At 29.5% G+C, this 14,059-nt stretch overlaps 1 protein-coding gene across 1 annotated transcript in view; it reads left to right on the top strand.

Moving 5' to 3' along the window:
• The first annotated feature begins 1,144 nt into the window (after positions 1-1,144).
• Positions 1,145-14,059, top strand: part of Dnaaf4 (Dynein axonemal assembly factor 4) — a 35,253-nt gene continuing 22,338 nt past the window's right edge. Inside the window, exons 1-4 of the mRNA XM_075369408.1 lie at positions 1,145-1,267; positions 4,025-4,256; positions 7,038-7,217; positions 13,659-13,987. Of these exons, the coding sequence (XP_075225523.1) occupies positions 1,145-1,267; positions 4,025-4,256; positions 7,038-7,217; positions 13,659-13,987 (864 nt within the window). The remainder of the gene's footprint in view (positions 1,268-4,024; positions 4,257-7,037; positions 7,218-13,658; positions 13,988-14,059) is intronic.

The raw sequence follows: 14,059 nt of genomic DNA, 5'->3' as shown, positions 1-14,059 counted from the left end.
TAAAACAAATTTTTTTAACTGTATTTAAAAAACTGTGAAAATTAAAAATGTTATTAAAAGCATAATTAAACCCTTTCTAATAATAATCACCCGAAGTATAGCGTTTAGTTACACACGAACAGTTGTTCACTTTCAACCCACCGAGTTGGTCTACTGGTGAACGCGTCTTCCCAAAACAGCTGAATTGGAAGTCGAGAGTTCCAGTCCTGGTAAAATCAGTTATTTTTACACGGATTTGAATACTAGATAATGGATACCGGTGTTCTTTGGTGGTTGGATTTCAATTCTATTCACTTATTTAATAGAAGTAGATGATGTTATATATAAATTTCTTTTTCCAGTGTACGGGATTTTTTCGCGACCAATGATCTGACGGCCCATTTTTGTATGTTGAAAATTAATTCTGACTTTTTAGGGGAATCCTAAGAGAAGAAATACATCTCAGAAGGGAATATAAGTAAGCGTAATAAATAATCGGTAACGATGACAAGCCTAGAGTTTTATTAAGGATCTGTAAAGCAAAACAGTACGTTTGATGTTGAAAACGAAATTACTCGCAAGAAAATTTGTTGCCTAATCAAAACAACCACAAATCTCGTTTTACGGGCAACAGAAATATTATTATCACCATTAATAAGAATTCTATCCACGCGATCACCAACGGGATAGATCTACCTGCGAAGTACAACGAAACGGTTTTATCCATATTTATATCAAAGACTTGGAAAAAATCATCTTCAAATATCTAATTTATCGTTAAAAAATCGGTTTTTTTTTAACCTCCAGGACCACCGTTAGATATTGTTTCAGAGAATGAGATGTAGCGCGTGTGAAAATGCAATGCCTGACCGGGATTCGAACTCAGGACCTTCGGATGAGAGGCTGAGACGCTACCACTCGCGCCACGGAGGCGGCAAGAACATATCGTTGCAATCGAGAAAAAAATAAAAAGAATAAAAGTCACTGCCATTATAATATTACTTACTGTCGTATACAGACTACAAATACATCGTTTGAGTTGCTAAGCTTCTAGCCAGATGTTTTATCGATAAAATATACAGCTCACACGATTATGTCGTGTAATATTAGCTAAACAAAATCTCAACGATATTTATTTTTAATTTGAATTACTTTATCGTTAAATATGCCAGTTTTAATAAAAGATTATACGTGGAAACAAACCGATGACTTGATAATAATTCGCGTACCATTAAAAGGAATGGATCCATCAAAAGCAGATATTTTTACGTGCGACAATTTCATAAAGGTTCGTAAACTGTTAAACGATTCTTTTTTATTACTTTTATAAAACCTATTCCAAATATTGTTACGATTAATTATGTATTTACGACTTAGTTCTTTATTAAAGATTTCAAAATTTTAAAGTTAGGTTAATGTATTATGTATTAGTATCCCCAAATTATTTTGAGAACCGACGATCAGCATAAAAGTTTCTGAGAATTTATAAATTTTTACATGGGAATCATTATGTGTTATTTTTTTTACGTTGCAGTAGGCAGTTATTCTCGGTTTTACCGATTACAGAAATACTTAAGTCTACCTCAAATATAAAACTGAAGACAGGACGGATCGTGTTGAAACCTTTGCAGGTTATTAGCGTTCATCAATTCTGAATAATATACTTCTGAATTGGTTTTAGGGCTAATGGCTGAGAACAATTTCATCCGTAATCAAAAAGGGAAATATAAATCGTTAAGGCAGTTGATAATTTTATTAATTTTTTTCTCTTAAAGAACAACTGAATCAGTTTAGATATACTTATGTTATTTGTAACAACATTAGTTATGTTTGGTTTGAGGGGAAAAAATCAACCGGTCAATTAATCTTCCTTTTTGATGGGACTTACAGCAAAATTTCTGTGTAAAAATCATTCTCTGCACTGTATGATTTTCGACTTCATTGTACAAGGGGGTATCGCTGTACACTATTCGCTATCGCTGTTTTTTGTTTTTTTTAAATAAAAATAGCTTTTTAAACCTTGCTGGATAACATTGGACTATCGGGCCGTAAAACTGAAGTAAATTACTCGTACAAATAAATTAAAAAATTTAAAAACGCAAGGTGCCCGAACGAAACCGTAATAAAAAAAAATTGTTTAACCTTTAATTTTCAGGATAGAAAATTCAACTATATGTAATATTAATGTAGACGTAATGGGATTTTTTTTTAAAGTGCATCCCATGGAACCTAACTTAAATTTTTTTTTAAATTGTAATTTTTTATAATTTCTAATAATTTATCTGAATTTCAAGTCGTGGCTATTATTAAATGACATAAATGATATCTAGCAGGGCGTCAAAAGGGACTTAAATTTTGTACTAAACTTTTGATTTATCTTTAGCGACTATACTCTAATACAGTAAAATTATGATTATAAAAAAAATCACTATTCGAGGGTGTCATATGTGAGGGGGGTTAACTTTATTTACAAAGAATTTACATTTTTTTCTTAATACCTGTAATACCTCATAAATTTTTAGGTAAAAATGTCATTTGATTAAGGGGTAAAAATCAGACCCAAATTTTTTTACTTAACCACCCTTAACCACATACAGCACCTGTATGTGGTTAAGGGTGATATGCCAGATTTCAGAGATTAGAATAGGTTCTTTGTTGGACATGACAATAAGTCTGCGATTCTGTGTAGAAATTCTTTAGATGTTTTAACATGGCAGGCCTCTGGCGCGCATCATGTTGTTGTCAAGTAGAATTTTGCTTAGATTTCAATGAGATTAAATTGATATGCAACAGTATATTCAGCTCAATACAACAGAATAAACTCAATAAAAACAACCGTAGAAGAAGTAACACTTGTTATAAACTGGATTAATCCACACACCTAATCTTTAGTTTTTATCCTGTTATGGACAGTCCACGTTTTATGAGCTAATTGGAAACTAGGATGTTTTGATGATGGAAGGAAAACAGAGGTGGGAGGCTACAGCTGAAAATGTATCCAAGCATACATGAATTCAAAAACATCAATTTAATAACATTCAGCTGGCTGTTCTAGTATGAGGTTTAATAGATTAGAGCCAATCCTCACTGGCAATGTCAATATCCATGTGAATTTCTAGGCCATTTCATAAAATCACTCTTAAATATTATTTTTATTTGAAATAAAAAATTGCTCCAAATTTTCTTCGGCGCACACAAGTTTCTTTTTGGATTCCCTCATAATACAATATTAAATTGTTAACAAAGCTTTTGCAAAAAATAACTCTTAAAAATTTCTAGATTTATATTACTGTAACTGGTCAGATGTAAGCACAAATCCCAGTAACTACATTACAGTTATTAATAATATTACTAACGCTACCACTTTTCAATACCATTATTCTCATAATAATTTTCACTGCAATTAATACAAACTATTACAATTCCCAATCCATTCACTTCTTCAAATTTATCTGGTATGCTATCATCAATTACTGTAGTCTTATTCAAAGATTTTGTTTAATTATATTGTTTCTAGAAGTTTTCTACCATTTCAGTCATCTATTAAAAAAATCCTCAGTGAATCTGTTTTACACACAATCACAAATACTAAATACTGGGTTCAATTTTTTTTTTTTTTTTTTTAATTGAGCCTCTTCTAATTTAAATTTAATATCTAATGTCAGAGTAAAAAATATTTTAGTAAATTAAAATGTCGCATTTTCTACAAGAAAAATTTAACCAAAATTAATGGGAAATTAGATTTCAATGAGCTTAGAAGAAAAAATTTTGTATAAAAAATTGCTTTGTTCAAAATGTTTTACTTAATTATCTTGTTCCCAGATTTTTATCAACATTTTATACTTTCTGATAAAATGATAAAATTTCTGAAAATGACTTTCTGATAAAATGATAAATAATACGAAAATAAATTTACATATTAAGTCACCTTCTCTAAAATAAACACTTTTTCATAGAAAGTGTATTCAAAAAATGTTAGCGATATAAACAATTCTAAATAAAAATTATACAAACAATTTCATAAATATGTAGATTTATGTTTTAGGTTCACTATCCACCGTTTCTATTTGAACTGTGTTTAAGAGACATAATAAATGAAGAAGCAAGTAAATGTAGAATAGTGAAAGGAGAAATAATATTTGAATTGATTAAACAAGAAGAAGGACCTTGGGATGTTTTGGAAGCTCCTCTAACAAAAGCAGAAATATTGGCTGTAAAACAAAGAGCAATAGAGTTGTCTCAACAGAGATGTGAAACAAAAAAGAAGAAAAGGTCTGGTATGTATATTTATTTGAGGTAAAATAAACAACCGAATTCATACAAGTTAGAATAGATGTAATAAAGTATTACATTATTAATATCTTTATTTCCTTTGATGGAGAGCACTCCTAGTTCAGAAATAACAAGGACCCATAACTACAAACACTTTCATTTATATGATAATGTCGATTAAAAATAAAAAAGAAAAGAAACAATATTTAAGATCAACAATAAATATGAAAATTAAGAACAATTATTAATTATTATAATAAAAACAGTACAAATTATAATTTTGAATACACAAATAATGATTTTATAACTTACATTTTCATTTTTATATAATCCAGTAAAGGCGAGTAGAACTGTGTCAGCAACTGATAAGTGTAGCTTTTACAGAGCAATATTTAGTGATGCACTATCTGAAAAATAGATCAGAAAATCTCATTAGTTTTTCATTTAATTATCCTAACAATGAACCCTGAATTTTACAATAGCTCAGTAGTTTTCATAGTAAGCTATTTCAGCAAAATTTACTGAAGATGAAATCTATACACCACTGCATTTAGGTGAAGGATGTACATGCATTCTATCATTAGGCTTGTTGTGCAGGCAATGACACAAAACAGAGATGTCCACACACAGCCTATCCATAACAAATACCAATAATGCATTGGCTATTCAGATTCTGGTGTACTAAGCAGACAGAACATTAACCGTAGAACCTATAATAGGAAAAAGGGATAAGGATACTGAAACAGAATGGGTGGTGAAAAAGGGTCACTCTATCCATCAGGTAATCCAAGTGTCTACACTTTTGTTGCCCAGGACCTTTCTTTTGACTATTACATATGAAAAATACCTGAAGTACAAGAAACACTAGTCAAAGCAACTTTTAAGAATAGTTTTCTATAGATGCACAGTGAAGGTGTTATTTGTAAAGTTGAACAGTATGTTCAACTCAGTAAAAAAAGCAATGGGAAACAACTTCATTCCTTACTTGGGTAACATTTGCATGAATGGATTGTTTTTTGAGAACGGTTAAGTTACTTTAAAAGGTGACTTCTAATCGATAAACAAATATATGAAGAATACTCACAAGGGTCCTAGGGCCCATCAAAGACAGAAGACACAATAATGAATGACTACAGGAAAAGATGTAATCACAAAAAAAGGATTGCCTTCTGCAGTCACCAACAAAGAAAGAACACCTTACAGTTTGGCAAGCAGGTTATTTACATACTTAAAAAATCTAAAAACCTAAAGAATTTTAAAGTGTAGCTGTTCTTAGTTAATTGATAGGCTAGTTCCATTTTATTGATTCTTAACCTAATTGCTTCCTTTTCAGAGATGTTGATTACAATTATCTGCCCTAAGTATTTGAATTTTCTAAATTTTTCTTGTGCTGTTATCACAAGGAAGATCAACAGTCCTGCTTTTTCTACTTGTTAATTTAGTAGGCTATCTGCGTGTTCACTGTCTCTGTTGAATCTGATAAGAAATCCAGATCATTTGCAAATGCTACAGTCATAAAATTGTTTTTCTTGTATCCAAAGTTTGATTCTATTTATTAAATTAATTCATTTTTTCCTAATTCAATGCTATTTTTGACATTGAATATATTTTTAAGCTTCAAAGTATAAAGAAAAAAAAACAACCGTAAGTTTATATCAATGGTGATATTTATAATTAAATAAATGTTGAATAAGTTTTCTTACTTTCTAAATTTTTTAAAAGGATGTAGAACTTATGGGGATAGATTGTGCCACCTTTATTTTAATAAATTATTTCACTGTTGTTTACAGTTCTGCATTAAATTTGTAAGCCATAAGATATATAAAAATAAATACATAATAGAAAAAAATAATTTCAGTAAAAAGATAAATGATCACAATTAACTTCAACTAGCAATCATCTCATACCATACAATCAGCAGTTTCCCCCAACCATAATAATAATAAATTATTATTCAGTAACTTACATTTACGGCATACAATTATAATATATTTTATTGTCTATATATAACACCAATCTTGTCAGTAAAAATATCCAAGGGAAAACCTTTACTAAACAGTTAACAACATATTTCAACCATCAACTATATAATAATTATTCCCTGGTGTAATAAAAATTCAGTCAGTCCATTCCAGGTCAAACATGGATATAAATCTGGTTACTAGCAAGCCAAAGTAATAATGTTTCATTGAAAGGGTCTAATTAATTTCAATATTTAAAAAAACTATTTTTTAAATATAACTGGGTTTTTGGCAATATACTTTTTACTTCCTTGTACAAAGTAAAGGAAGTATTGCGATCGTGAAAAATTTTGGTTTTCATATTTCAACAGAAATATCCATTTTGACCATCCCTGAATCCATTTTGACTAGTTTTGATGTGACGTCTGTACATATGTATCTCGCATAACTCAAAAACAATTAGCTGTAGTATGTTGACTTTTTGGATTTAAGATAGTTGTGCAAAAATTGGATTGATTACAATTCTTTCCCTTCTAGAGCTATAGCTCTGCTACAGCGCTATCTAGACCGGAAAGTAATATATGAAGGAGATTATGTTAATGAAAATCTCAATTATTTGGATTTTTTAAAAATTTCTTCCGCATGCATTATCAGTGAGTAATTAATGTAACAGATTGGTAGGTTAAGGTAGCTAATGATGCAGTACTTTAAACTTTATTGATTGATCTTATCGATACTATAAAAAGGACTTTTGGTCATCAATATAGTGCAATACATATAAAAAAAATTATCTTAAAACTATAATTTCTTCTTTGATGTTTTCAGAAAAGAGACAGGAAATAACAAGATTGGCAGTAAAAGAACAAATATCACTTGATACGAAAGAGAGAGAAAAAATAGATGCCTTAAAAGAACATGAAAAACAAATTGCTATGACAGAATTAGAGTTATGGAAGCAAAAACAAATTAAACTGTCAAGGAATACAAATACAACAGAATCTATAAGTGAGTGCAGCAGGCATTCAAATTAATAATATAATAGACTTAGTTTTTTTGGAAACTTCACTTTTGCGACTAAAAAAAGTTACAACTGCTAATAAAAGTCTACTAACACACTACTACTGTAGGTTGGTGTAGGAACTTAAAACTTTTAGTTAACATAATAAATTATATCAACTTTCATAAAAAATACATCTCTTTGCAATTAATATAGAACATTTTTACTCTGTTCTATTAAAGACAATCGACTGGGTTATCAGCAGCATGCTGGTATGTAAGACCTGATAATAGTACAATATCATTATTTGCCTATTTCTTTTTTCTTTTTATTTCATTTTAAAAATACACTGACCTAACAACAAAAGACCACCCCCATTCAAAATACCTCAAACCATCCAACCTTACATAAAATATCTGCTTTTCAAAGTATGATCCAGGTTTTCAATCTGAAAACAACACTAAAATAAAACTAGCTTCTCACACACAGATTTCTTACACACTCTTACACAAAATACAAATAAAAAGTAATAATAAAACAATAATGTACATCACATTAACATACAAAAAGATTCTTGAGAAAATTTTTCACAAATTTAAAAACTGTTTAGAATGTAGGTTTCAGAACAATACACATAAAACAAAACAAACCCCCACTCACAAAATACAATGCTCATGAAATTTATTAATGAACTGCTTTAACTGCTGAATGAATGTTCTGTACTGATTAACCCTGTAGTACACACGTTCATCCCTGTTACATAAGTACACCTTGTACTGTTACTTAAGTTACCACCTTGCCATGTTTACACCGCATTCCATCATTTTACAATTTTATTTACAGAACCTGTGCGGAATGACTGAATATAATAAAGTTAAAACTTAGTTAGTTTATAAAATAAATTTATTTCAATCTACATGTTCAGTATGTTATAAATTACAAACCTTTATTTTATCAAATACAAAAAATGTTAACTACTAAAACGATTTTTTTTTTGTTCAAAATATTAATGCGTAAGGAATTAAAATTCAATCAAAGCTTGCTTTGTTATTCATAATATGAATGTTGTTTACATAATATGAATGAATTTAAATACAATTTAAAACATAGTGAATTAAATGTTTATTAGGCTTATCAAATTAAACCCACCAGGTTGGTCTAGTGGTTAACGCGTCTTCCCAAATCAGCTGATTTGGAAGTCGAGAGTTACAGCGTTCAAGTCCTAGTAAAGCCAGTTATTTTTACACGGATTTGAATACTAGATCGTGGATACCGGTGTTCTTTGGTGGTTGGGTTTCAATTAACCACACATCTCAGGAATGGTTGAACTGAGAATGTACAAGACTACACTTCATTTACACTCATACATATCATCCTCATTCATCCTCTGAAGAATTATCTAAATGGTAGTTACCAGAGGCTAAACAGGAAAAAGAAAGAAAAGGCTTATCAAATTAAATGCTTGCAAATAAAAAAATGATATGTGACAAGTTAATTTCAGATTATACAGATATTAGCAACTGATATTTATAACAAAAGTCAATAAAAAAAATTAAAATAAACATAGATACATCTAAGAATTATCATAACTATAATATAATGAAAAATAATTGCCCAACAAAAATATTATGAAACAAACATTTGTAAGTTATACTCGTGTTACATCCTGCTTGGTTATATATAATTGTATCCTAATAATTATAAACAACATAATTTATTTTATTATTTTCAGTGTTTATTGTGAAAATAAATCTAACAGTCATCTTCACAATCCATGTGAAGTAACTTCTCTGCACAGCCATTACATTTCACTTCTTGCAGACTCTGATTTTTGCAAACACTGTTGTTGCACTCATTGCACTTTATGCCAGTTTTGATGTTTTTTATGAGAACCACAAATAAAAGAAATTCATGGGTGTATTTTTATCAGTTCACTCATTATTTTCACTATATCTTTCTAAAAATCCTAATACTTCAGATAGATTTGTTAGTTTTGCTTGTGATCGAAGGTGTTCTTCCATCAGTTGTAGGGCCAAGTTATCTCTTCCACCAGTTGTAGGGCCAATTTATCGTCATCATGCATGGTTGAAAGAATTACCACTGCCTTTCTTTCTTGCTCATGTAAGAAACCAGTATGAATTCATCTTGAAAACCAAACATTGACGTTCCAACTTTCTGATAATTGTTAGAATTGAGAAACTGGGAGGAATCTCTTTTTTATTGGCTTTCATAGTACCTAGCAATGTAAATCCCTTTTCAAGGAGATATCTTGATAATGGATAGCTGGTATAGTAATTATCAGCGGTAATGTTTCTCTTTGAATTCTCGATAGGGGCTCACTAACCTTTTCGGGACGTCTATTGGATTGTTAGAAACTGCATAACAACCTTCATTCTGTGTATCACAGTAAATCTCCAGATTCCATGTGTAGAAGGATTTGCCGTTGCACATTGTGTAAATTTTAATCTCATATTTTGCAGGTTTGTTAGGTATGTATTGTATAAACAAACAACAGCCTCGGGACCAGCATCTCATCTACACTAACAAATACTCCTAAACTATAATTTTTTTGCAGTTTTCAAGAAAATGTTCATGAAGTTCACAAATTGCTACCAGTTTATCAGTTTGTTCATGCTGTTTTCTAGTTTGTCATCAAAACGCAACAACCGGAGTAAAAATAAAAATCTGTTCAAACTCATCGCAGTACAAAGTCATGCCGGTACAATCGGTAGCCCACAGTTTATGAACACGTGCACGCCAGGATTCTTTTGTTGAAATTAAGAAAAGAGCTCCTAAAACTAAAATTTCAGCATTATCAGTAAACATACAATCTCTTTCTCATCTACAAGCCTCAGTGTCTACAGCCTTTATCTAAATGTATTTATTTGTATATTCAAAATTTTGTTAATATATTCAGGAGAAATAGATTTCAGAAACATAGCTTGTTCAGTTCTGACATTTCTGCCATTTCAGGTTGGCCAGTAACAGTATTTATATTTTTGGTTCTTGATGAAACAGCCACATGATTATTATTTACCCTTATAGTTTCTAGAACTTTACCTAAAATACAGTGAAATTTTGCTAATTGGCTGAAGGTTGATTATCCTCCTCTTCTATCAGTGATTATTCAGAGTCGCTATTATAATTATGTTCTTCAATCACTTCTTCAGTAGCGTAGTCGGGATCATTTGTGTCATCAAAAACTTCTTGCTTTTCTTCATCTAATTCATTCAGAATGCGTTCGATATCAAAATCGGTGCAATAATGACGATCTCATTCCTAAAAATAGAATGGAAGTAATTAACAACCTTGAAAAAAGGAGTAGAATGAAAACAAGAATCAAACAGGAATAAAAAATAATAAATCAACAGAATAAACTCTTCAACGAGTTAAATTCACAGTTGAATGAAGGAATATAGAATATTTAAAGAAACGAAACTGTTAAACACAAAATTGTAAAGAGATAGGCAGGAATTTACAAACTAATATAAGAAAATAAGGAAAGAGAATGAAGATACTAGGTAAAAACAAGATGGAAAGTTACTTACATGACTGCCCTTGGAGCTGTGTAAACACCGTTGGTCAGGAGCGTGTATCACATTCACTTCCCTCTTGAAAAGTAAATTCCAAACAGCTTGCATTATAGCACATTATGGTGGCTAATCACATAACTAATGAATGCACAGGCTCAAAAGACGAGTACACAAAACCTAAAAAGTATTTACATCATGTTTTAACTATATGTGGTGTAAACATGCATGTAATTATACGCATGTAACGCAGGGTTAAACAAGATGCAGCTTCAAACAAGTTTAAAATGAATACAAGAAAGCCTGTCACAGCAGCAGAGTCAGCATTTCCCAACCATTAAGAAATCTACAAACACTGACAACCTTGATACCCTTTATATACAAAAAAAGAACATATGTTAATACTCTTGAACAAAATGAAATTTATAAACATACAAAAACATACAACATAAATGAACAGGAACAATTTAAATCCAACACATTTTAACTATGATTTGAATGTTTGTCTTTCTTACTCATAAAAACCATTGCAATATCAGCACCAGTCACTGAAGACGACACCAAGAGCAGCTGACAGAAAAATTTATGAAATATGTTTTAAAATAATTTTTTCATAAAAATTTTGTTGTTTATTTGTTTAAAATTTACAGCTTAAAAAAAATTATTCAATCAAATCTATAAAATTATTTAAATTTATAAACATTTCATTCCAGTGTTTGTTATATTTTTTAAGTACACATAACGTTTTGATGCAGATCCAAGATTTCTGTACAGGATATTAAATTGTCATAACTACAAACAAATTGTCACACAACACTTTCAATTGATTTATATAAATATTTGATAGTCGTTTCCACACTTAATTCACGAGGTAATCTTTTAATTTACTTTATGTGCTTTCACCCCTGCAATTTTGCTGGACTTAGCCACCAAACTCATCCAAAGAGGCATGAAAGCAGCCTTAAGTGGTATAGAGAGGTTGTTCCACATGCTCAGAGCAATGTTCAAAACAAAGCATGTTCTATGAAAGCAGTCTCAGTTTATAGAGAACTATTATAACACTAATCTTCTAGTTGCTGGTTGGCATTTCGATTTTTTTCTTCAGTTATGTTTTGTTTATGTCATTTAGTTTCCAATTCATCAGAATAATGTATTTAAGGTAGGAGATTGTTAACTAGATCTACATGGTAGAGCATACCCTAAGAAAAATATACTCTAAAAACTGTAAAATACTTCATTACAGTAAAAGAAATTGTTTTGTATCAATAAGCAATCAATAAACAAATATACTTTCACTTAATTGTGTGGAGAATTAACAAAATTTTAATTACAAATGTAAGAATTTCCAAAATTTTATTTCAGATCCACTAAACTCATTCTTAATGAAGAGATATGTCGCTCTCTATTGTAGAGTATACAACCACCAAAAAAAATAATTTTTTATCTAATCAGATATCCATCTTTTAATATTGTCCTTTACTGATATGTAAATTTTCTTATTTTGTTGCTACTAATATGAAATCGATATCTAAGTTTATACATGGAACACTTTTTCAACTAATCAACATTAATTGAAATCATAAGTATAATCAAAAACATTACAAATAAAAAAAGAAGAATCATTCAGAATGAAGTATTAAAATGAGAGTTATTCAAAAATAACTCATTCATCTGAGAGACTTTTTTCAAATCTATCATTTGATAGATCAAATTATCAATTTTATTCATGTAACTAGTGTTTTTATATTACTGCCCAAAAAGGGGTGTAATTGTTATTGTTTATGTACAATATGTACTAGGATTAAATCCCGGTCAGGCATGGCATTTTTCATACACGCTACAGAACATTCATCTCATCCTTTGTGAAATGAATTGCTTGACTGTGGACCCAAAGGTAAAAAAAAAAAAGGTGTATCGCCACCACACATTGGAATCCTTACATTACTGGGTGTGTCATATGCTATATAAATGTTATGTGTAAGTTTGAAAAAAAAAATTAATAAAATTGACGCACACACACAATATTTATTTTTGGTAATCGTGTTAATTAATTTTTAATTTAGTATTTTTAACATAATTTTATAATGACAAATTTATCAGTAATGCAGCATCATGTTTCAATATTTCTTTGGATGAAATTTACAAATTAGACTTTAAATACACAATCACAATGTAGAGAAAGACAGTGTTCAGAATAAGTAAATCACAAATTGGGATTTCGTTTAGCAGTCCATTATCAATGATGAATATGAACAGGTTTTTTTATTCTTAGTTGGGTTTTGAATTTCAAGATATTTAAAGAAATATAAATAATTTTTAATTGATTTTTTTGTTTTAATATAATAATTAATTATTATAATTATAATAATAAGGAATATAAGAAATAATATATAATAATAATATAAGAAATAATAAGAAACATGGAATTATTGGCAACAACAAACACATGAAATTTTAATCAATCAGTTTTTCTATCAATCATAACTGAGGAGCAACACCTTTTTTTGGTATGAATTCATTCATCCTTCTCAAAACAAACAAATAGTTTAACTTTAGTACCACTTGGCTTATAACAAATTTTTATATGAATTTTAAAGCAATTGTTTTTGTAATTGAAAACTAAACTACAATTCAAACTTCATAACTGGCAGGATTATTTATTAATATTAGTACTCATTATAAGTCACATAAAGCAGCATCTAATAGTAAGAGGAGTCATACTATTTTAGGTGCTTTTTGGTTTGTTAACCTAAAAGTTCTTGATAAAAAAACTAAATAAATAATGCCCTTCTTTAACCCAGGGACTGGAGATAAATTAAAAACTGACCTTGCTTAAAAACTTCTTTAAGTAAATTCCATATGTGCAATATTTCTTTAATAATTTACTGCCAATATATATATATATTTCTTTTTTTGTAGGTGATATAAAAATCACAAATAAAAACAAAAATATATTTGAAATATCTGATGAAAAACAGGGGAATTCAACAAATTTCTCTCTCAAAAAAGATTTTTGTAGTGAAATAAAGAAAGAAAATTTACAACAAAAAGAAATAAAAAAAGAACACGAAACTTCATCTCATGAATTAAATGAAAAATCTAAATACTCAAACAGAATAAAATATAAGGAAAAAAAAATAAATAATGAAATACCTTCACTACGAAATTCCGTAAGAATTGGAGTTTCATTTACACCTCGTATGTTTCCAACACCTAGTCGAGAATCAAAACTAGAAGATGAAAATGAAGTGAGTATATTATTATTTTATTTTACTACCCAAGCATTCACGAGACATTAAGCACTCTAATAATCCAGTCTG

This window comes from Lycorma delicatula, chromosome 6 (assembly GCF_047948215.1).
Source record: "Lycorma delicatula isolate Av1 chromosome 6, ASM4794821v1, whole genome shotgun sequence".
Lineage (NCBI taxonomy): Eukaryota > Metazoa > Arthropoda > Insecta > Hemiptera > Fulgoridae > Lycorma > Lycorma delicatula.
Note: the sequence above shows the minus strand (reverse complement) of the source record. Positions and strands in the feature narration are given on the sequence as shown.